The sequence below is a fragment of the Periplaneta americana genome, chromosome 14 (genome assembly GCF_040183065.1).
Source record: "Periplaneta americana isolate PAMFEO1 chromosome 14, P.americana_PAMFEO1_priV1, whole genome shotgun sequence".
Classification (NCBI taxonomy): domain Eukaryota; kingdom Metazoa; phylum Arthropoda; class Insecta; order Blattodea; family Blattidae; genus Periplaneta; species Periplaneta americana.
In genome coordinates, this window is record NC_091130.1 from 110094318 (window position 1) to 110118029 (window position 23712).

Here is a 23712-nt window from a genome sequence, read left to right on the forward strand (position 1 = left end):
ATTGTATTTTGATTAAACAAAAACCTAATGAAAATTATCAAACACAAAATCGCGATATTTCCTAGTTTACGTAAATGGATGCACTATTTTTCTTCCCTCCTATACCTAGTAAAGTGATTTGTTTGTACAGTAGAACCTCTATTAACCGTGGTAATCAAGGGGGTGGACTAAACGGTTAATCGAAAAAGTCGGATAATCCGTATCATAAAACATTTTCGTAAATTAAGTGCATAATACAGTTTCATAATTTCCGCCCTGGTCTTTTGTTTAACATGCTAGATAGTCAATCAGAAGTTTACCAGTAATAATTTAAGTCCGGTTGTCAAAAATGATTTTATAAGGGCCAAGTAAATTTCTTGCGTTGAATCTTTGTGGAAAGATAGGAATAGTAGACGTTTCTTGTTGTAGATTTACAGATTGTATACACTTCATTCTTGTTTTTAATTAAATCGCGCACATTTGTAATGCCAATCTCGTATTGTGATGCGAGAGAAACCGCGATTTCTCTTTTCGCAAACTGATCAATTATTTATTTGTATTTTTATTTTGATACTTTGTAAAACACTTTTGACACCCGTTGAAGATATTTTGGATAGAAATTATGAAGTACGAGCATTCGAACAGTAGACCAAGGACTGAATGCTGCACAGGTTTGCTCTAAATTTTGCGGAAGTTTTTGGGACCATTTCTTTGAAAGCAGGTAGCGATTATTTTACAATTTGGGAAAAACACCTTCAAGTAGGCCTAGCGGTAATTGTTCCTATTACTGGCAGTACACTTGTAATAAGTAAGGATAAAGACTTGTAATAATAGACCCTAGAAAAGAATAGGTACTAATATAAGGTATAGCACTACATACATTTTCCGCAGCAAAGAAAGAAAGAAAGAATAGAGAGAGAGAGTCGGATAGTCCGCTGATCGGTTAATAGGGTGACGGATAATCGGGGTTATACTGTATTTTACGCCAGTATCATGAACTCCAGTCGTGCAAGGGGGTAGCAAACGGTGTTTCCGGTTCTCAACCGTTAATCCAAAGATATAGCCAGGTTAATATTACAAATGTTGAATTTACACAAGTAAGGTCAGATTCAACAGTGTTCATGAATGAGATATTAAGCATATAAAGGTATAAATTATTACAGTTGTATGAACACTTTTTGATAATTGAATGAAATTAGTATAATCAATTAAAAACCAAACATGTTTCGGAGGTATGCTCCTCCATCTTCAGTGGCAGGAGACAGTCTCCTTTAAGCCACGATATGCGGTCAAACATCAGAACCAGCGTCGTGGTATTGTCACTAAAGATGGAGGAGCATACCTCCGAAACATGTTTGGTTTTTAATTGATTATACTAATTTTAATTCAATTATCAAAAAGTGTTCATGCAACTGTAATAATTTATATCTTTGTATGCTTAATTAGAAATGTTAGTAAAAATAAAATGATGTCGCTGTACTTTCCATTGTACGCCAAATCTAGAATCTGTCAGAGCACTTAGACTGTTCATATTATTGCAGTATTTCTTTCTTAGAATTAAGTTCCATGGAATCCCACTACACGCATAAATCAATTTTGAAAAATATTGGACAAAGCTGATTCTTTCTCTGTACTCTTTGAATGGATGTAACTTCATTTATGATAGTAAAAAAGTAATTAAAAATTCTGCACATAAGTTTTGTAAAGTATATTGAATTAGTTTTTATAGTTAAAGTCTGGGAGAAAATTACAGTTTACCAGGACAACATCATTAATATCGAAAAAAAAGAAAACAATTTGAGTAGATTGCCAGGAATAAACCAGCATAAAAATTTGTTTGCACTAACTATATTTAATTTAATTTCTGACGAAAACAATTTAAGAACTGTAAACACACCGATATCTGTTTACAGTAGTGCGAAATTGCAATGCACGAAGTGATAGGACACGGAATTGTCACATTACACCGATATCTGTTTACACGGGATTGTCACATTAAACTCTGTTTTAATCAGAACGGAATAATTCTAACTCGTGACCGACGAGTTTTGTGGAATTTTCCGGCGTCACTTCATTTCTCGGTAATGTACAGCAGACATCCCACAGCTCTCAACGTCCACCCCTCTCGCAGTTGTCAGCTCGATGAGAAGCGAATTTACTACGTCACACAAAACAGTAACAATGTAAACACCTTAAATATGGCTGGAAGCTGACAGGCTAAGAATTAGCGTTAATGCTAAACAGCTGGATAAAGTTTGTTCACTGTTTTTTTCTAATATTAATGCAAACAAACAAGAGTAATCCCACTCCTTTTTTATCGTTAGAACGATTTCTGCGCGCAACCTTGTAACGCGGTGCATAAAAGTATAATTTCATTATGTGACATTATTTTAGTTCAATTACATGTTAAACATCGGCGTAGCTCAGTCGGCTAAGACGCTTGGCTGCCAATCCGAAGTTGCGCTCGGGCTGATTTATTTATTTATTTATTTAACTAACTAGCTCGCAAGTGACTACAAATTAGAATTATAAAACAAAAATGTTTGTAGCCACTACCGTAAGAGCCAGGCTCGTGTACGGTGTGGTCTTAGCCAATAATATAATATAATATTTACAAGGACAGTTTACTAAATACAGTAAGTAACTTAATTCAAACTAATAAATATGTGATTATCTGGTTGCTTTTTATTCCGAGGTTTCCCACACCGTAAGACAATGTCAGGTAACGTATGGTGAATCCTCGGTCTTATCTCGTCAAATATCATCTCAATGCATTCCTCCCCCGATGAATGTAGAAAAACTGTAGAAATACCTCACCTCTAGAATTCGTTACCTATAGTCGCGACGCTGTTATTCCCGGCGTGACTCCTCCTCTTTGCTTACGTCTTAGGAAGTGAAGGCTCTATAAATTCTAGATAGGTAGTATCGTTCGCCATTTTTGTTCTTTCGATGCCGAGCTACCATACGAGGAATCTATTTCCCACACCGTTAAACATTATCATGTCGTAGCTCCTATGATAATAAATCAAACGCAATGTAATTCAGCAAATATTTGAGCGGCAAATAACGTCTTCGTGTGCTTTCTGCGAACGCCAACGAAAAAGCCAAAATAGCGGGAGATTATATTAAGTAGTTATAGAGGCCTTAAAAAATGAATAACGTCTTCATCAACGAATCACAAGACGCACACGTTTAAATGTAGCCGACCTGCAACGCGATTGGCTACCGGAAATTAGAGCGACGGGACTATAATGACGTCAGGGACTGCCGGACTTTATCACAATTCAAAATTAAATTTAAAAATTTTGTCCTATTTAATGGTTTTTAGATATTTATAGAAGTATTGATTTGTGTTTTTTACTCTAGATTAAAATTGCAAGTTTCTTATTTATGTTCGTTAATTAGGATATAATTAATTATGATACTTAATCACACATTTAAAGATTGTGTGACTGTAGCCTGTGTATATTTTTGTGTGGCTTTATTTTGTTTATAGTGTGATTCTTCTTTTTATTTCTATTATTGTATTTGTATTTATGGTAGAGAAGGTCTGTGGAAGAGAAGGCCTGATGGCCATAACTACATACACCAGAATAAATAAATAAATAAATAAATAAATAAATAAATAAATAAATAAATAAATAAATAAATAAATAAATAAACGGGTAGATAGATAGATAGATAGATAGATAGATAGATAGATAGATAGATAGATAGATAGATAGATAGATAGATAGATAGATGGACGGACGGACGGACGGCCGGGCGGAGAGAGGGAGGGAGGGAGGGAGGGACGGACGGGCGGAGGGACGGACGGACGGACAGATAGACAGACAGACAGATAGGCTTCATTTCTTATTCTCTCTGTCCAATTCACATGCTCCATTCTTCTCCATATCCACATTTCAAATGCTTCTATTCGTTTCTCTTCCTTTCGTCGTAATTTCCATGTTTCTGCTCCATAGAATGCCAAACCCCACATCAAACTTTTCACTAGTTTCTTTCTTAGTTTTTTTTTTTTCCAGAAGTCCGCAGAAGTTCCTCCTTTTTCTATTAAAAGCTTCCTTTGCCATTGTTATCCTTTTGACTTCCGGGCTGTAGTTCATGTTACTGCTTATAGTACATCCCAAGTATTTGAAGCTGTTAATTTGCTCTACTTCTTCATTTAGAATTCGCAAGTGTGACAACCGTGGTCTTCGTCTTGTTTGCATTTATCTTCATCCCATACTGCTCACAGCTGTCATTTAGTTCCAGTAGCATATCCCTTAGTATCGTCTTCTCTAACAACGTCATATCATCAGCAAATCTTATGCATTTTATTCTTCTTCCTTCACCAAATCCTCCAAGTAGATGTGGGTAGATCATGGGTGTCCAGACGCCTATAAGAACCAGGAGATATTGCACGTCAAGCATGCTCTGCTAAGGTCAATAACTTTCTATATAAAATAGGAAAAACGACCTTAAAGAATATGCGCTGCAGGTTGCTTAAGCCAGGGGTTACCTCGTACGAGTTACAATTGGACATCTATGGGGTAGATCATAAAAGGCATCCTTGTCGTACTCCTCTCCCTATTATATTCAAGAATATGTTCTGTTAGAACATAGTGTAATATAAATAAATATACAGTAAATAATAATAATAATAATAATAATAATAATAATGATAATAATAATAATAATAATAATAATAATACCGATAATGTAAATTGTAAACAACTATAATAAGACAAAATCCTGCGTACGCCATTGCTTGGGGATGTTGTTCATTGTGAACCCTCCACGAAGAAAGTTGTCTTCTATCAGCAACTTCAAACAATCGTTTCAGTAAAAAATGGAGAGTAAACCTGGAGAGAGAATATGGACAATATTAGATAGAGAATAACTAATGCGTTTTCTTATAAACAATGGGAGAAATAAACGCACGTTGCGCAATGCATTCGTTTAGATTCGCTTGTTGCAGTCGTTACGTTTTCATTTCCAGTTATAATGGAGGTCACTCGGGACATCCTGATGACAGGAAATACAAAGTAGAAGATGTGAACCTAAAGAAATGCAAATGAAGGCGAGCCATGAATAGCGAGTTATGTAATGCAATTCGCGCTGTATTCTCGTCACATGTTTGAGAAGTCGGTCATACAACATCACTGTATGTTTTTGTTTAGCGTTCTTGTCAATAAGACAACATGGAATGATATTTAATTTCCATATTTATACTTTTCTGTTAGAGGAATTTCTGGAAAAGAACTAATTTATGCAACCAACTACAGCAAAATCCGCTCGTTCATACAGACGACAAAGAGTGATAAATAAAATACAGTAGGTATCCAAGAAGAGGAAAAGAGCATCAGAAATAACTGGAAACATGGAGGAAGAAACTGAAGAGTGTGATCCCAAAACGCGTTAAGTCCACTTTTATGAAAGGATAGGACTAGTTTTTTTTTATCCACCGGTCTACTGTCTGAGGGAGTTTTCAAGTGACATGCACAATAACACAAACTTCTACAAGGATTGGCGTTGTTTTAGAAGAAAATAGACTTAAAATGTAATCTACATAAAGATTAATTTTTGGTGCTACAGAATTTATGTTATGGTAACAATTGTTATTAGAGTAGAAAAATTCGCTCCGGCGCAGGGGATCGAACCCGGGTCTTGGTTCTACGTACCAAGCGCTCTAAACATTGAGCTACGCCGAAGTTCAATCCACAGCACTGGATCGAATCCCTTTCCTCTAGTGTTTTTCCCTTTGTGGCCTTACTCCATGTTCGACAAATATGTTGACATATTATAAGTTATTAAGTCTACTGCCATTATACAAGGAGCGCACTCAGTTGAGTAACTTGGTGGCCGGGATTCCACAATATATGCACTGTTGGGAGAAGAATCTACACAAAGATTAATTTTTGATCCTACAGAATTTATCTGTTATGGTAACAACTGTTGTTAGAGAAAAATAATTCGCTCCGGCGCGGCGCCGGGGATCGAACCCGGGTACATGGTTCTATATACCAAGCGCTCTAATCACTGAGATACGCCAAATTTTTACCATTATAGATGCTTGAATTTCTGGTAATTTTCGGAACTAACATTTCTTTTGTTATACGCTCGCCTAGCCTTTTTCTTAAGTTGTATGACATATGTTGTACAATATTCCGGGTCTGAATTATTTTTTACTATTTTGTATAGCACGTATTTGCACGTGGCCTCGGTTATTATTCGTTTAAAATTTTCCCAAACCTGACCCTGGTTTATCCCCTCGTCTGTTATATTGATCTATAAGGTAACCTTGCAGACCGTTAATGTCTGCTTTGTTATACTATCACATTTTTCTAGTGATAAGCTTATCTATACGGACATTTGTCTGAAGCCAGTTTAGCTCGAGTTGAACAATGTCTGAGTTCCTCTCATATTATGATAACGTTTAAGTTAACGATCCCTTATAGACAAAACATAAAATGTTTGTGGTTGTTGTGTTTAAATTTGTCTAACACTGTTTAATAACTTTAATAACACGCGAAGGCTGTCAAAAACAATCGAACGAATTGACAAATTGTACCAACAACGGTCAATGTGCCTGAGACAATTGCGACACAAAAAAGCCTTGTTTAATAACACACGGAAGCTGTCGACAACAAATGAACGAATTACTAAGTTGTACCGACAAGAACAAAGGTCAGTGCGCTTCTAACATTATTACCACATAAAAAATAAAAATCCTTATGAAGGAAGGAAAAAATGTCCCTTTCCATAATATTCGCGGACCCCTAGAATGAGCTTCGGGGACCTCATTTTGAGAACTATAGTCCTATACTATTCGGAAACCTTGTGTTTTCCTGTAAGTCTCGATGACTCAAGAGACTGATGTACGGAAAACCGTCAACACGCAATATAATTGCGGGTAGCCTATAGAAGACTGGAAAAGAACGGATGATGCGACAGATGTGGGATGATGAACCAGATGTATTCAACTGGAAAGCAACTCATTCCACAGAGGTGCACACCAAGCCTATTTGGCTGCAATAAGTAAGGGATGGTCCCTCAGCCCTGTAACATCGTAAGTCGTGTCATCTACGTGAGTATACTAGGGTCAATGTTTTCACCACAGAGGATTCTTGGAGAATTAAATGATAAAAGGTAGCCCATATACGTAAGATAGTCACATATCCCCTATTCACGCCATGAAGGTGCTTGAGGGGCAAGGATTACCTCCTTGCCCCTCAAGCACCTTCATGGCGATAGAAGCTCCAGGCTTCTTGACCTCGGCACTAAAATGAGGGAAAGACCAAAGACCCAGTACTCAGTGTACATACGCTGTAGAAATTATATTTAGTATCACAAATTTATTTTAATATATCCCAAAGACCAAGAATAACTCATTGTACACTTTAAGACGTAGACTAAATACAGAGTGTTGGCTTACATAATGTAGATCGACCGGTCCGCGCGCCATCGGGACCAAGGCCATGCAACACACGACAAACCGTCTCCCGACGCTCGGCAGTCCAGTACAGTCTCTCTGTATGAGTGATGGTATTGACGTTAGATTGCGTGTTATTCTTCTTATCGTGTTAGTGAAGTGTTTAGATTTAGGAGTGGTTTTATTGACATTACGTTGCGTGTTATTCTTCTGATTGTGTTAGTGAAGTGTTTAGATTTAGGAGTGGTTGTGTTGACGACAGATTGCGCGTTATTTTTCTGATTGTGTCAGTGAAGTATTTAGATTTAGGAGTGGTTATGTTGACGATAGATTGCGCGTTATTCTTCTGATTGTGTGAGTGAAAAGTTTAGATTTAGGAGTGGTTTTGTTGACGTTAGATTGTGTGTTATTCTTCTGATTGTGTTAGTGAATTGTTCAGATTTAGGAGTGGTTGTGTTGACGATAGATTGCGTGTTATTCTTCTGTATTAGTGAAGTGTTTAGATTTAGGAGTGGTTATGTTGACGATAGATTGCGTGTTATTCTTCTGATTGTGTTAGGGAAGTGTTTAGATTAGGTTGCTCATATGGCACCACAGAAATTTATATTAAAGCAAAGGATTTTTATGGTAGAGACTTATCTGGGAAAGAGTGATTGCGGAAAGGTATAAAGTCGATTTCCTAGAAAATTTCCTAATGTTACCGTTCCATATAGCAACAGCAACAAAAGACCACTCCTAAATCTAAACATAAACACTCCACTAACATAATTAGAAGAATTACACGCAATCTAACGTCAACACAACTACTCCTACGGAGAAACTGAACTGGACTGTCGAGCATGCGGAAGATAGTTTGCCTTCGTGCCGGTCGCACGCCGCCTCGTCGACCTACATTATGTAAGTGAACGCTCTATATGAACCTTGGAAGCTACTTTTACATATTTACGAAAAACTTATTTAGAACATTTTTATCCAAATGATATAACATTTTTGAAGATTTCAAAGAAATGTTATAGTTTGTAGCTGGAGAAAGCGGTTTATTAAGCGCACGGACAACCAGGTTGAGATTTTAGGTTGATTGTTTACAGCACGATATTTTGTTGTTTTAGCTTCTTTGAAACCACGTGTACTGGCCCATGAAGTAGGCCTAATGAATGATGAGGAGAAATCTAACTGCGAATTTCCATTGGAACTAATATTTTGAAACATTAAAAACGCAGTTGTGAAACATTTTGCATGGCTTACGATTTTATAAGTGTATAATACGTAAATTACATACCCCATCATTTGTTTTAAAACTTTGCGAGTTGTTTGTGATGTTCATCAAGTGTCTTGTTCCACGACTTGTTTGCACATTAACATTACCTTTAAGACTTTGCTTACATTTTAGCAGTGAAGTCGGATAAACAAGGGACCTTGTAGATCTATTATTATGTTTGCATCTGATAAGATGTTTAGAAAAATAGACGGTAATTGAATCTGTAAAGCATGAAGTTGTAATTGTGCGGCTGTATTTTGAAATAAAATTATAAGCAATAAATTTTCTGTTGTCATTGGAATCGCATTCCACGAAAAAAATGAATGTCACAAGAGTTAGCAGATTGTCATTAGGGCCTACACGTATTACGCGTTTCTCATGAACTCATTTCCTCTATCATATTGTGTATGACATTAATGATACATTTTGTTTAAACACCTGAATAAAAAGGTGAATTTTTATTTTCTAGACTGCATACAAAATACATTTTTATAATCGCAAAATTAAGACATTGGCTTCATTTATACGGACATTGCACGGTATAAGTAGGCTACCTAAGCTTACATGTAATTAATTTTGAAACAAATTTACAAAATACTGGTAGCAATATTGTAATAAACTTTTAATAGCATCTTTATGCGAACAAAAATAAGGATTAATTCATTCATTCATAGTTTACAGACTAAGGGCAGGTCTTTCACTACACAACCCAGCATTCCCCAGTCTTCCATATTGTTCACCTTTTTTTCTTAATTTCCGAATTTGACCCATATATATTAACAATATCATCTGATATCTTATTCTGCCCCGAACTATTCTCCCGTTCACCATTCCTTCCAGTGCATCCTTCAATAGACAGTTTCTTCTCAGCCATTGACCCAGCCAATTTCTTTTCCCCTTCCTGATCAGTTTCAGCATTATTATTTCTAACATAGGTCCATTTCAAATGCTTCTAGTCGTTTCTCTTCACTTCGTCGTAATGTTCATGTTTCTGCCCCATAAAATGCGACATTTTATAAATAGCATTTCACTAGACTCTTTCTTAATTATTTTTCCAGAGATCCGCAGAAGATTCTAATTTTTTCTATTAAAAGCTTTATTTGCCATTGCTATCCTCCTTTTGACTTCCTAGCAGCAGCTCATGTTACCACATATAGTACAACTCAAGTATTTGAAGCTGTCCACTTGTTCCCCTGCCTCATTTCGAATTCGCACGTTTAGCCTCTTTTTTCCTTCCTATAACCATGTCTTCTTTTTTCCTTTTATTTCCATCCCATACTTATTGCTTACAGCTGTCATTTAGCTCTAGTAGCATATTCTTTAGTATCATCTCCCCTTCTGGTAACAATACCATATCATCAGGAAATCTTATGCAATTTATTTTTCTTCCTCCTACTGTCACCTCTCCCATGTTCTGAAAACAGTTCTGTACTAAATCCTCCAAATAGATTCTGAACTGGGTAGGTGATAGAGAGAATCCCTATTCGACTTCTCTCTCACATTTGGACGGAGTTACGCAATAATAGACCAAACGCCAAAAACCTGTTTCGAGATATTGACCATTGAAATAAATCTTTTGTTTTTTATAAAACATTTTATGCAAGAAATGTTATGTTTTATTTAACGACGCTCGCAACTGCCGAGGTTGTATCAGCGTCGCTGGTGTGCCGGAATTTTGTCCCGCAGGAGTTCTTTTACATGCTAGTAAATCTACTGACATGAACCTGACGCATTTAAGCACACTTAAATGCCATCAACCTGGCCCGGGACCTAACCCGCAACCTCGGGCACAGAAGGCCAGCGCTATATCAACTGTGCCAACCAGCTCAATTTTATGCAAGAAGTATTATAACCAGGCTTCGGCCTAGGGACACAGAGTAACCAGTATGAGGTTTAGAGTACACGGAGCATAAATGACGTCATGACCCGTGTGCAGTCACCCGACTGCAACAGCACAGGTGGGTCCGTAATGTGCATTACCGTTGTGTGTATTGCTGCTTGGCTGCGGTACGTGTAACAGGCTTCGGCGTAGGGACACCTGATTGAAGGTTACAACTCACGTTAATACTTTAATGGTAGACATTTATTGTCTACACTAGGAATGTACTGTATATTCTGCATCGCGCTCCATCCCCCACTCCACTCGACCAATAGAACATTACCGTCCGTGCGTTCTGAACTTCATGCGTTTCTGTGCCCAGGACCGAAGCCTGATTATAACATTCATGCTATTACAAAAAAATAGCATAAATAATACCAAAAAAGACTAACCGATTTTTGATAAGAGACCAGCAGCTGAAGTATAATATTTGAAAGCGAAATAAATGAATTTTATGCAATAAACGAATTTTTGCTTATAAATAGCAGCAAAATTCAGATATCGCATTCTTGATTTTTTCCGTGTTAAATTAGTCTGCCATCAACAGATTTGTGCAAATATCTAATTTTTTCAAATTGTCGGTTCGGTCTATTATTGCGTAACTCCATCCATTCTTCTCCTATTCTGACTTTGACTCGTTTAATATAAAGATTACTGAATAGCGTCCTCTTTTTCAAATTCACACCAATATATTCAGGATCCCCATAAGTTTATTCCAATCCACTCTGTCAAAAGCCTTTCCCAGGTTAACAAACACTACATACACTCCTTTCTTTTTGTCTAGGTATCTTTCGCCAATTGTTCGCAGCAGTCCAATTGTACACTCGTATCTCGTACGTTTTCTCTTCCTGAAACCAGATTACTCTTCCTATAATTCTTCTTCCAGCTTACAATATAAACGTCGATTGAGTATTCGTAGGAGAAACTTCGCTGAGTGCAATATCTGGTTGATACATTACATTTATTACCATTTTATAAAATGGAACACACTTTAATATATATATATATATTGGACCTTTACAACAAAAAATGACAATACTTGAATCACTACCCTTGAGAGATTATGATGAAGACACGGTAAAGAAGTGATAACACTTTAATACGTAAAACACATAGGCCTAATAATTTTTTATTCATGACGAACTGTAAATATTAGAGCGTATGCTGATTATGTCTCGTGACCACAATATTGTACGAAATGGAAATATAAAAATTGGAAATTTATCCTTCGAAGAGGTGGAAAAATTCAAATATATTGGTTCAACAGTAACAAATATAAATGGCATTCGAGAGGGAATTAAACGCAGAATAAATATGGGAAATGCCTGTTATTATTCGGTTGAGAAGCTTTTGTCATCAAGTCTGCTGTCAAAAAGTCTGAAAGTTAGAATTTATAAAACAGTTATATTACCGGTTGTTCTGTATGGTTGTGAAACTTGGACTCTCACTTTGAGAGAGGAACAGAGATTAAGGGTGTTTGAGAATAGGGTTTTAGGAAAAAATTTGGGGCTAAGAGGGATGAAGTTACAGGAGAATGGAGAAAGTTACACAACGCAGAACTGCACGCATTGTATTCTTCACCTGACAGAACTAGGAACATTAAATCCAGACGTTTGAGATGGGCAAGGCATGTAACACGTATGGGCGAATCCAGAAATGCATTTAGAGTGTTAGTTGGGAGGCCGGAGGGAAAAAGACCTTTGGGGAGGCCGAGACGAAGATGGCAGGATAATATTAAAATGGATTTGAGGGAGGTGGGATATGATGATAGAGACTGGATTAATCTTGCACAGGATAGGGACCAATGGCGGGCTTATGTGAGGACGGCAATGAACCTCCGGGTTCCTTAAAAACCATAAGTAAATAATAATAGTCTATACTACCACTCTAAATATTTACTTTTCCTCCTGAATCACCCTATACATACAATGCAGGTCTATGGCTAATAATGTGAGTTATATCATTACCTAATCCTACGTTTTGGATGAAATTTACGACAGGAAATCGCGCAGATCCGGGATTGATTCTCAGAATGTGGGTTAGTGTATCTTGAATTGTGTTCGTCTTTTGCTGTCTTCAGCGAACGCTAGTCACTGTAACAGGAACTCTGCTTCTTGTACTGTAAAGACAGAAATCCAGCGGATCCGGTTTTAACTTCCGGGTAGAAAATTCATATTTATACCTATTCTTTTTGGACTAGGTTGTCTGTCTTATCTTACGTTCGACGTTGTTGCCTAACTCGATGGCCTTACGTTATGTTAACTACATGGCCAGGAGTGGCGCTACTTGTAAATATCTAGTATTGGCTTACATATCTTAACCAGAATAAGGAAAAAAAAACAATAAATATATTAATATTGTACTATGTTAACAGATGTAACAAATTTAAGAACAGTCATTTCAGCGGTTGGAAAACAAATGTAAAATAATCGCCATATTCCCACTACATGTTATATAATAAATTCTCCTGCTGTTTTTGGAAACAAGAAAGACCTAGTGTACTGAAATAAACCAGTAATGACAGACAGGCAAGCATACTACGGACCTGACGTCTGATAAGTCCGACAAGAAGAAGAAGATGATGATGATGATGTTCTTTTTATTGACAACTTGAAAGAAACAAGATACCAGACAGCATTGTACACTTATGATCTTCATCGAATTTGGCCTTTGGCTGTCCTAATAGAGAAAGTTGTGGACGGCAATGCCAATATTTGACATCCCGTAAAGGATTGGTCGTCTTAAAAAGGCACTGTAAAATGAGTACACCTGCGAAGCGGAACACGAGAAAATTATCCCAACCCACCACCACCGTAGAGTCTGAAATGAAGCAAGGGTGTCTTTTATAGACCGGGTCAGCTTACTTCATACCCTAAGGGTGAAAACTAACCATTTCCCCCTCCCCCTCCCCATTATTACATATGCTATTGTATTGTGGTGATTTTATAGTTTGCAGATTGAATTTTCTTTTGCCAACTTCGTTTCGAATTTCGATACTGACAAATACTACAAATGATAGTTATTTTGTAACTGTTATGTTGGCAGCTGAGATAAACGTTGTCGGTACTAAAGTTCTATGCAATTAAAATTGTACTAGATTTCTGAACCGGTTACTGGAAGCTAGTGAAATATGAACACAGTAATAATTAATTAATAACGGTATTAATATTAATACATAATAGTTATTTTATGTGTTGCGTTGTGGTTACAATTCCTGACCATAGTCAGGAAGGCCTACTGAGTAGAAGAAGTACCTGAGAGTAGAAGCTAAGGAAATCGGACTTAAAATTAATACATAAACCAAAGAGTTGAGAATAAATCAACGTAATAATTCGAAGCTGACCTGGATGACGTTGACAGCGGACCGAATAGTTATGCTATTTGGGAAGTATGGTCAGCGAAGGTAGAGAAGCAGCAGTCGATAAGAAAAGTCGAATCAACAAGACTAAAGGAGTTATCGCTCAGCTACGTCAAATTTGGCGGTATAGATAAAAATTTCAAAGGACAAAATTCAGAATCTTCAACTTCAATATGAAGTCATTCCTGTTATTAAAAGATATATATATATATATATATATATATATATATATATATATATATATAAAGAAATCGAAGTATATTAGGACTTTAAAACAATATTGCACAAATGCCACATCACAAACAGTTTCCCAAGACTAGATGAAAGACTGTATGGCTTGGCTTATGAGTTGCCAAAGGAAATGACGGGGTCAATTTAAAACACAGTACCACCACAGTCTAGTATATACAGTCACGAAGCTTGAGTTGTGAGGGTGCTAGGAACAATAGACTGTGCAGGTACTATTTCACATTGTTTGTAAAGAGGCGGTATTAGCGATCCTAGTGGTTAGCAACTTCTATGGATGCATATTTACTACGTATTGACCTTCGTGACTGTATATACTAGACTGTGATACCACGGAGATGACAATTACTCGTCATTATGCGCTTTAGGTTTCTCGAAGAAATTCTGTACTTTCATCATGTTGCCAGTGATATTTCCATTTTTAGTTTATTTTCTCGAATTATCACAGACAGACAAAAACACACACATGAGGTCATTTACTGTCTACTCCAGCGAAAGGACGAACGTTCGTTTTCTGAATTACACAAAAAGACATTTTTATTACTTCCAAAAAGTACCACATCTGCATTCATTTTTAACTTTGCGATTTCAATAGGCGTAGTTATGTAATTAAATGTTCGTACAGGCTTATGTATTATTTTTCTATCTAAGAAAACTCAGTATTTAAAAGTGCCATAGATTTTGAAAGGAATTAGACATTCAGAATATGATCTTAAGCATGTTACATTAACTTATATTGCGTAAAATAACCAACAGTACTCTGAAATCAGATCGTTGCACACGAATCTAGCGGGACAAAACTAATTTTACTCACGCTTTAAGTGTAAGTAAAATAGTTCAGTATTACTACAGTCGTATATACAGTCACGAAGCTTGAGTTGTGAGGGTGCTAGGAACAATAGACTGTGCAGGTACTATTTCACATTGTCTGTAATGAGGCGATATTAGCGATCCTAGTGGATAGCAACTATCTATGGATGCATATTTACTACGTATTGAGCTTCGTGTCTGTATATACTAGACTGTGGTGTTACTCAAAACATATCGCCCTATCATTATTCAGTGTTTAAACAAGAGTAATCTAAAATAACACTGTGTGGCAGAGCCTCAAAGTTTAATGTTTACATGCTAACTTCGCGTCTGCCATCAGACTGTTACTGCCATTGTGAGATTAGTTAGTGACTGCAAGGAAGTGTACAAGAGGAAGCTCCCACAGCTACTGGATTTTAAAGATAAAAGTATGTGTAACTTTTTTATATAATATTATACATATGCTGAGAGCTGTGTGTCGGTAATATTAACTTGTATTCGTAGGGGGTGGCGTCGTGGTCTAAGGCATGCTGCCTAGGACTCGCGTTACGGAATGCGCGCTGGTTCGAGTCCTCATGGGGGAAGAAATTTTCTCATGAAATTTCGGCCAGTATATGGGACCGGTGCCCACCCAGCATCGTGATGCACTTGGGAAGCTACAATAGGTAGCGAAATCCAGTTAAGAAAGCCAGTTATAACGGCTGGGGGAATCATCGTGCTAACCACACGATACCTCCATTCTGGTTGGATGATCGTCCACCTCTGCTTCGGCATATGGTCGTGAGGCCAGCAGCCGGATGGTCGGTCATGGTCCTTCATGGGCTGTCGTACCACAGATTATTATTCGTAGTGGAAAAGAATCATTATTTTTATTCTATAACTCTAAACAAACTTTAACAACCTATATATCCGAACATATCGATAAAAATTTAGTATATTGTAGAGAAATATAAGGGCTATAAGCGGCTTTAAACTGCAAACTGCGTCACTTGCACGTTTTTAAGATGGTTGCCATTTCTTCCAAAGCCTTTAACAAGAAGTATTCGAAAAGAAAACGGCGTCGGTCGGTATCTTAGACGGACATAAACTCCAATAAAAATGTAAATAGATGTCAATTTAAAGATACTGAATAAATTAAACAACTGGACTTAATTTATAATAATTTTATGTATCAATCTTACAGAATTGTCCACACCTATGGAGTAACGGTCAGCGCGTCTGGCTGCGAAACCAGGTGGCCCGGGTTCGAATCCCGGTCGGGGCAAGTTACTTGGTTGAGGTTTTTTCCGGGGTTTTCCCTCAACCCAATACGAGCAAATGCTGGGTAACTTTCGGTGCTGGACCCCGGACTCATTTCACCGGCATTATCACCTCCATATCATTCAGACGCTAAATAACCTAGACGTTGATACAGCGTCGTAAAATAACCCAATAAAATAAAAAAATAATAATAAAAATCTTACAGAATTAGTCTTGAAATAAAAGTTTTTTTTTCTCGTTAAATTCGTTTGCTTAATAACAGGGGTCGAATTTTATTACGGATGGTGACCCATATGGAAAACTTCCAGAAAAAAAAAAATACAGTGAATGATTGATGTAATTATGTAAAGGACAAATTAGAATACTATAGGACTGTAGTGATACTATTGCAAGAAAAATTAAGAAAACGGAAATCTGGCTTTAAGATATTTTGGAAGCAATGTGGTAGAAAATGTCACAGGTTTGTGCTAGAACATAAAAAATGTTCCAATTCAAAAATTAATTTCCCGAGAGATTATTACGTTCACATAGTACCATAGAGCCTGTTCCTACTGCATTATGTGTTGAAAAAAAACGAAGAAAATAGTTTTCGGAAGGCGGTTTAAAAGCAAGATGTAGATTAGTACAGTCGTTTGTGGAGAGATGAAAAGAACTGCGTCTTGCAAGTCGGCTCTCAATGAGAAGTGGAGGGATGCAGCATCTGTAATAAAAGACAGAATACAAACTACTCCGAAAAGGTCTACAAAATAAAGTTTGAAGAAAATTCGTTAGATAGGAGAAAAGTTGATCATTTTGTCTAAATTAACTTTCTGTAATGGTGTATTGTATTTTATACAAATGTAATGAGAGTTTGTATACAGGGTGATTCACGAGGATTTATCATCCTTTACGGATCTTATTCCTGAAGACATTTTGAGCAAAAATGTGATATAAACATAGTTCCTATTCTCAATATTTTCAGAGGTACACTAATTTTAAGTTGTTTGTAAAATACGTTTTTTCTTTACTTTGAAGGTAAAAGAATAATAAAAAAATAGATAATGAAATATTCAGAAGTATCATTTCTTTAATTGGCAAGTATTATGAAGCTAGAAATGTGCTGTGAACTCCTTAGTTGCTTCGTGCAGTCATCTTTTTCTATTTTTAACTAGAAAATTACATTATTCTTACGCACTTATCACAACAATTAATACAAATCATACTACTTCCACCGACTTAATTATTTGCAGTTCAATTTTTCATCTTAATTTGCAGTCTTGGAGAGTTTACAACACATTTTTAAAAATGTCACCGTCCGCTTGAGTACACTTGGCCGCACGCTTGTGAACGGTACTCGTCGCTCTACGTAACTGCATACGGCTGTCTTTGATTTCCGTAGCGCTCGCGCTGGCTGCTGACTGCACGCTGACCAAGATCACACGTTCACAGCAATGCGTTCCAATAACGAAACGTAACTCTGTAAATATTGAGAACAGGATCCATGTTTATATATTTTTTGCTCAGAATGTCTTCGGAAATAAGATCCGTAAAGGACGGTAAATCCTCGTGAATCACCCTGTATAAAACAAATATGTTACCTGTAACTAATATCGTATATAAAGTTTGATGAAAATCTGTTTGATAGGAGAAAAATTTATAATTTTGTCTAAATTCTCTTATTCTTTTTGCATTTGTGCTTTTTATATTTGTATTTGTAATTTTACTTCTATTTCTTATTTGCTTCTTCTCTCTGCACTTGTTTCTTGTATATGTCTATTTGTATTCCGGTGCTGTGGTAGAGAAGGCCTGATGGCCTTAACTCTGCCAGATTAAATAAATAAATAAATAAATAAATAAATAAATAAATAAATAAATAAATAAATAAATAGATAAATAAATAAATATCCCCATATAATGGGGTAGTTCCTTTTTATTGAAACACAATGAGAGTTTATATATAAAACAAATATGCCACCTGTAAATACTGTGCAAAGTTTCATAAGAATCTGTTAGATAGGAGAGAAGTTATTAATTTTCTCCCGCTAGATTTATGCTTTGGACCACTATGTGTTGAAAGAGGAAGTTATGGAACTACAGGTATATCATTTTGTGGACATATTCCTGCGCATAACAAAAGGGTATTGCTAATATTGGCGATAAATAATTGTTTAACAGTGAGCAACCCCGTATTATGTTGCTAACGTTTATAATGTAACTGAGACAATACTTCTAGAAACTGTTCCAGATTATTTACATTCAACTCTTAACAGAATGTAAATAACATAAAGTGACCGTCATTAGGAAAGCTATAGTCATGAATGCTGTGCAAAGTTTACATAATAATAATTATATTGACAGAACCTCATACCTCGTGCTAATGTAGTGAGTACAGTGAGTGCGGTACTTATTAGCACTTGGAATGTCCAGTGTACACTTCTGAACACATTTTCTATGTCATTTTAAAGTTGTTTTACGCAAAAAAAGAAAGAGCTTTCCCTAATAATTGTTTGTGGATTTTCTCCTAACATATTCACGTCATCCGCATAGACAAGCTGATGTAATCCGTTCAATTCCAAACCCACTCTGTTATCCTGAACTTTCCTAATGGCATATTCTAGAGCAGAGTTGAAAAGTAAAGGTGATAGTGCATCTCCTTACTTTAGCCCGCAGTGAATTGGAAAAGCATCAGACTGAAGCTGGCCTATACGGAATCTGCTGTAAGTTTCACTGAGACACATTTCAATTAATCGAACTAGTTTCTTGGGAATACCAAATTCAATAATAATTTTATATAAAACTTCTCTCCTAACCGAGCCATATGCCTTATTGAAATCTATGAATATACTCTCTTTTTTCCTCCAATATCTGTTTAATACAAAAAATCTTATCAATAGTCGATATATTACGCCTAAAACCGCACTGATGATCCCTAATAATTTCATCTACATATGGAGTTAATCTTCTCAAAAGAATATTTGACAACATTTTGTACGATGCCGATAAATGCGATATTCCTCTAAAGTTACTACAGTTAGTTAGTTACTACAGAAAGTTACTACAGCTAGGAAAAGTATATGAAACTTAAATCACATTCTGAATTTAACATTTTGAGAGCTAAATGGCTTTCGTGACCTCGATGACATGTTGGCATTTCACTGTACAAGAACTTTTTCCCCTCCTTACTCTTAACGCAACCTTGCCCTCAGAGAGCAGACTTGCGTAACACATTACATAGCGACAAGCAGATTCCTTATCTCAAACATCATAAGGTCTTGTTTACCACCAGGTGAGGTGATAATTTAATACTTTTTAGTTTACACAGTATTAGTCCTACGACACTTTTATAAGAGCAGAAGCCTCTGGGAGCCAGAAGGATTCTTGTTCTTACTTTTTAACAATTTCACACTGGTGGTTACTGCGTCTATGCATAAACTTTATTTAGAATGAAGCAGTCAATCGATGAACGCACTATAAATAACAAGGGTGTAACACTCTTTTTTGCACGATCGTGTTTTTGCTGTATTTACAGCTATTGTTGTTAGGCCTTGAAACTTAGAATTCCAACACAGAAACTTGTTGCTGGGGAAAGCATTCTTCAGAACACCAAACTATACTGAAATAGACTCATTACAGTGCACTTACTGTTACTTAATTACCATTACAGTTGTAGTTTTGCGAAGACTTTGCAACAATATTGCTCTAAATTTTCAATGTAAAATATGTTGTATTTACAATTGAAAATATTTTGATTTTGTGATTTTAGAACAGAAGAATTCCTTTTCATACTTAGGATGTAATATATCATACGAAGGAGAGAATGATGTAAGCAGAAAAATTAACAAATTTTTACAAATATTAGGGCTGCTGAACCATACCCTAAAACCAAGTTTAGTACAGAAACATTCCAGAGTAAAGCTATATAAAACCCTTGCACTACCAAGTCTCCTCTATGGAAGCGAAATTTGGGTTCTGAAACAAGGAGATATCAGCAGATTAAGAGCAGCTGAAATGAAATATCTGCGACGAACTGCAGGATACACACTTCTGGACCACAAGAGGAACGAGGATATACTGCAGGATCTGAACATGCAACCATTAGAAGAAAAAATTACAGAATACAGAAACAGATGGCTTTAACACGTTTCTCGTATGGAAGCTGGCCGGACACCCCAAGAAATGCTAAAATACCACCTTCAAGGACAACGACTACCAGGACAGAAACGTCTATTGGATCCTGTATAACAGGAACTCGAAACAGGCCAACAATGGCCTAATTTCGTCCCTGGAATATGATGATGATCATGAAATATTTTGATTGTGCAAAAAATGTTGTAAAGTAAGGTCCGAAAGTCTTGTACCCCCCCCCCCTTATTTGTATGTTGATGCGCATCCATTTTGAACATGTCATAGCAGATGTGTGACAATGGTTGATACTTTACGTTCCAGCTTGTTGAGTGATCCAGAACATCAGTATGGGACCATCATTGTCGCGGCACAAAATGATGCAGCGCCGTGTTCTGTGTGAAATTTTCCGCACCAAATGCGGTGTGATTTTTCTGAATGCCTCCCTAATAGCTTGCTTCAAATCTTCAATTGTCTGGTATCGATTTTTCGAGACATGCTGCTTAATTATCCCCCAAAGGGAAATCACAATGTGCCGCGACAATGATGGTCCCATACTGATATTCTAGATCACTAAACAAGCTGGAAGGTAAAGTATCAACCATTGTCACACATCTACTACGACATGTTCAAAATGGATGCACATCAACATACAGATAAGGGGGGGGGGGAGACAAGACTTTCGTACCTAACTGTACAATACACGTTTGTGAAGTACGTTAAAACATATTGTAAATTGAAAAACGATCTCTGCTCGTTTTTCAAACTTTTACTCGATGTTGTAAAAAGCACTTCCCAACCCAATTAGTAATATGAAAGACGTGAAAGGGGATTCAGGTATATAAGACTGTTTAACAGGCTAACTAACGATCTATTGAAATTTACATTTAAAGTGGTCCTCCAGCTTGGGGGTTGGCGAAGGGCTAACAACTCATCACCAAACGAAACCTTAAAATAAGCCTCGGAATAGGACTGATTCTCTGGCACGATCATAGCAAAGAAGTATATGATTATGTCTCGTGACGAGAATATTGTACGAGATGAAAATATAAAAATTGGAAATTTATCCTTCGAAGAGGTGGAAAAATTCAAATATCTTGGAGCAACAGTAACAACCATAAATTATACTCGGGAGGAAATTAAACGCAGAATAAATATTGGAAATGCCTGTTATTATTCCGTTGAGAAGCTTTTATCATCCAGTCTGCTGTCAAAAAATCTGAAAGTTATAATTTATAAAACAGTTGTATTGCCGGTTCCTCTGCATGAGTCGACCTGGTTGGCAAGTTGGTATAGCGCTGGCCTTCTATACCCAAGGTTGCGGGTTCGATCCCGGGCCAGGTCGATGGCATTTAAGTGTGCTTAGATGTGACAAGCTGATGTCAGTAGATTTACTGGCATGTAAAAGAACTCCTGCGGGACAAAATTCCGGCACATCCGGCGACGCAGATATAACCACTGCAGTTGCGAGCGTCGTTAAATAAAACATAACATTTCCTCTGCATGATTGTGAAACTTGGACTCTCACTTTGAGAGAGGAACATAGGTTAAGGGTGTTTGAGAATAAGGTGCTTAGGAAAATATTTGGGGCTAAGTGGGATGAAGTTACAGGAAACTGGAAAAGATTACACAACACAGAACTGCACGCATTGTATTCTTCACCTGACATAATTAGGAACATTAAATCCAGACATTTGAGATGGGCAGGGCATGTAGTATGTATGGACGAATCCAGAAATGCATATAGAGTGTTAGTTGGGAGACCGGAGAGAAAAAGACCTTTGGGGAGGTCGAGACGTAGATGGGAACATAATATTAAAATGGATTTGAGGGAGGTGGGATATGATGATAGAGACTGGATTAATCTTGCACAGGATAGGGACCAATGGCGGGCTTATGTGAGGGCGGCAATGAACCTGCGGGTTCCTTAAAAGCCAGTAAGTAAGTGTTCAACCAAGTAGACAATTTGATAGAGATACATGAACTTAAAATTACTGATTAATTTCAGATAACATTGGAAATAGCTGGCTTGCTTTCCGAGGGCCACATCCGGGACAGATTCCTACAGTTAAGTTTACATTAGCTCTTTGTGCGCTCTTTATGCGATGATTATTCCAGTCTGACAGGTGGCCCAGGTGGTATTCTCGAATCCGATGCTAACAAGCGGGCCATCCTGCCTCATCCCTGACGCAATCAAGTCCTATCCCGAGACGAGTACCTGATAAACCATGTGGCCAGAAATTACTAGCGCCGAAATACAGATGCGACTTACTTCGACTTTGGGCTACGTAGGGTAGAAAAGAAACTCTGACACTTGTCTTGTTTGCTTGCAGGCATTCTATCCCAGGAGCCGAGTGAAGACATTGACAACTTATTTCCGAACCATGCCAGTTACATCGCAGCTTCCTACGTGAAGGCCATGGAGAGCTCTGGGGCAAGAGTTGTTCCAATTTGGTGAGAAAATTAAAGTTCCAGTATGGTACTCCATGTTCATCGTTATACGCAACGCTACTTAGAGTTCACTGTTTTTATTTCACAATGGTTTCAACATTTATAGAAGATAATCGTTAGTACTGAGTAGGGCTTGAATTTTTATGACATGTAATAATATACAGGGTCTTTCATAAGTAACGAGTCTATTGAAAAATTAACTATTTTGGATAATTTTTAAAATGATGTTCATCCTCACGAGAAATAACCCTTCTCGGTGCCGCACAGTCGATTTGGAAACAAACACCCCCTTCCCCCTGCCGCCAGAGCTATTAAACGAAAAATGGTTAGTGTTTTAAAATCCTTATTAAAACACATAGGCCTAAATGTAAAAACAGTTTAAATTGTTGACAAATTATGGTGTATAATTTTCAAATGTCTTCCGTTCTGCTGAATGCACAAATATTAGCGACGTATCATCACTTCATGGACTTTGGTGAGCATGTCAGGCGTAATCATTTGTATCGCGTGTTCAATTCGTTCCACTAATTCAGGAATGGTAAGTGGCTTAGTCCCACAGACACGATCCTTGATGAATCCCCAGAAAAGAAGTCCAGGTGAATCAAATCAGGTGATCGCGGTGGCCAACGAATTGAGCCTGTGCGACCGATCCACCTGCCTGGAAACCCTTGGTCTTCAGAATAAACGCGTAATTTGTGCGACACTGTTTCCAAGTTCAAACCAGACAGCAATTTTTCTCTTCTGCAATAACGTTAAGAGGCTGCGTGGCATTTTACCATTCCAGTCTATCACAACAATGTGTATAGGCATGCCCGTGTGCCATTATTCTTGGCTCCAGATCATTTTAAGTCCTTGGTGTATAGAAGGCCATGCTTCAGTTCATTTTAAGTTTGCATCAAATGTACATTACACATGAATAAGTAGCGGAGAGGGGGAGTTTGTTTCACAAATCGACT

The 23712-nt window shown here is 37.1% G+C and overlaps 1 protein-coding gene across 2 annotated transcripts in view; it reads left to right on the forward strand.

Annotated features, from left to right (window-relative positions):
• Nucleotides 1–23712, forward strand: part of LOC138713657 (gamma-glutamyl hydrolase-like) — a 104379-nt gene that overhangs the window by 35945 nt on the left and 44722 nt on the right. Inside the window, exons 1-2 of one of the 2 annotated variants that reach the window (XM_069845922.1) lie at nucleotides 7703–8290; nucleotides 22639–22759. In XM_069845922.1, coding sequence (XP_069702023.1) covers nucleotides 8233–8290; nucleotides 22639–22759 — 179 coding nt within the window. In that variant the 5' untranslated portion in view covers nucleotides 7703–8232. Of the gene's footprint in view, nucleotides 1–7702; nucleotides 8291–22638; nucleotides 22760–23712 lie in introns of those variants that run through there. The other variant, XM_069845921.1, reaches the window with a different exon arrangement.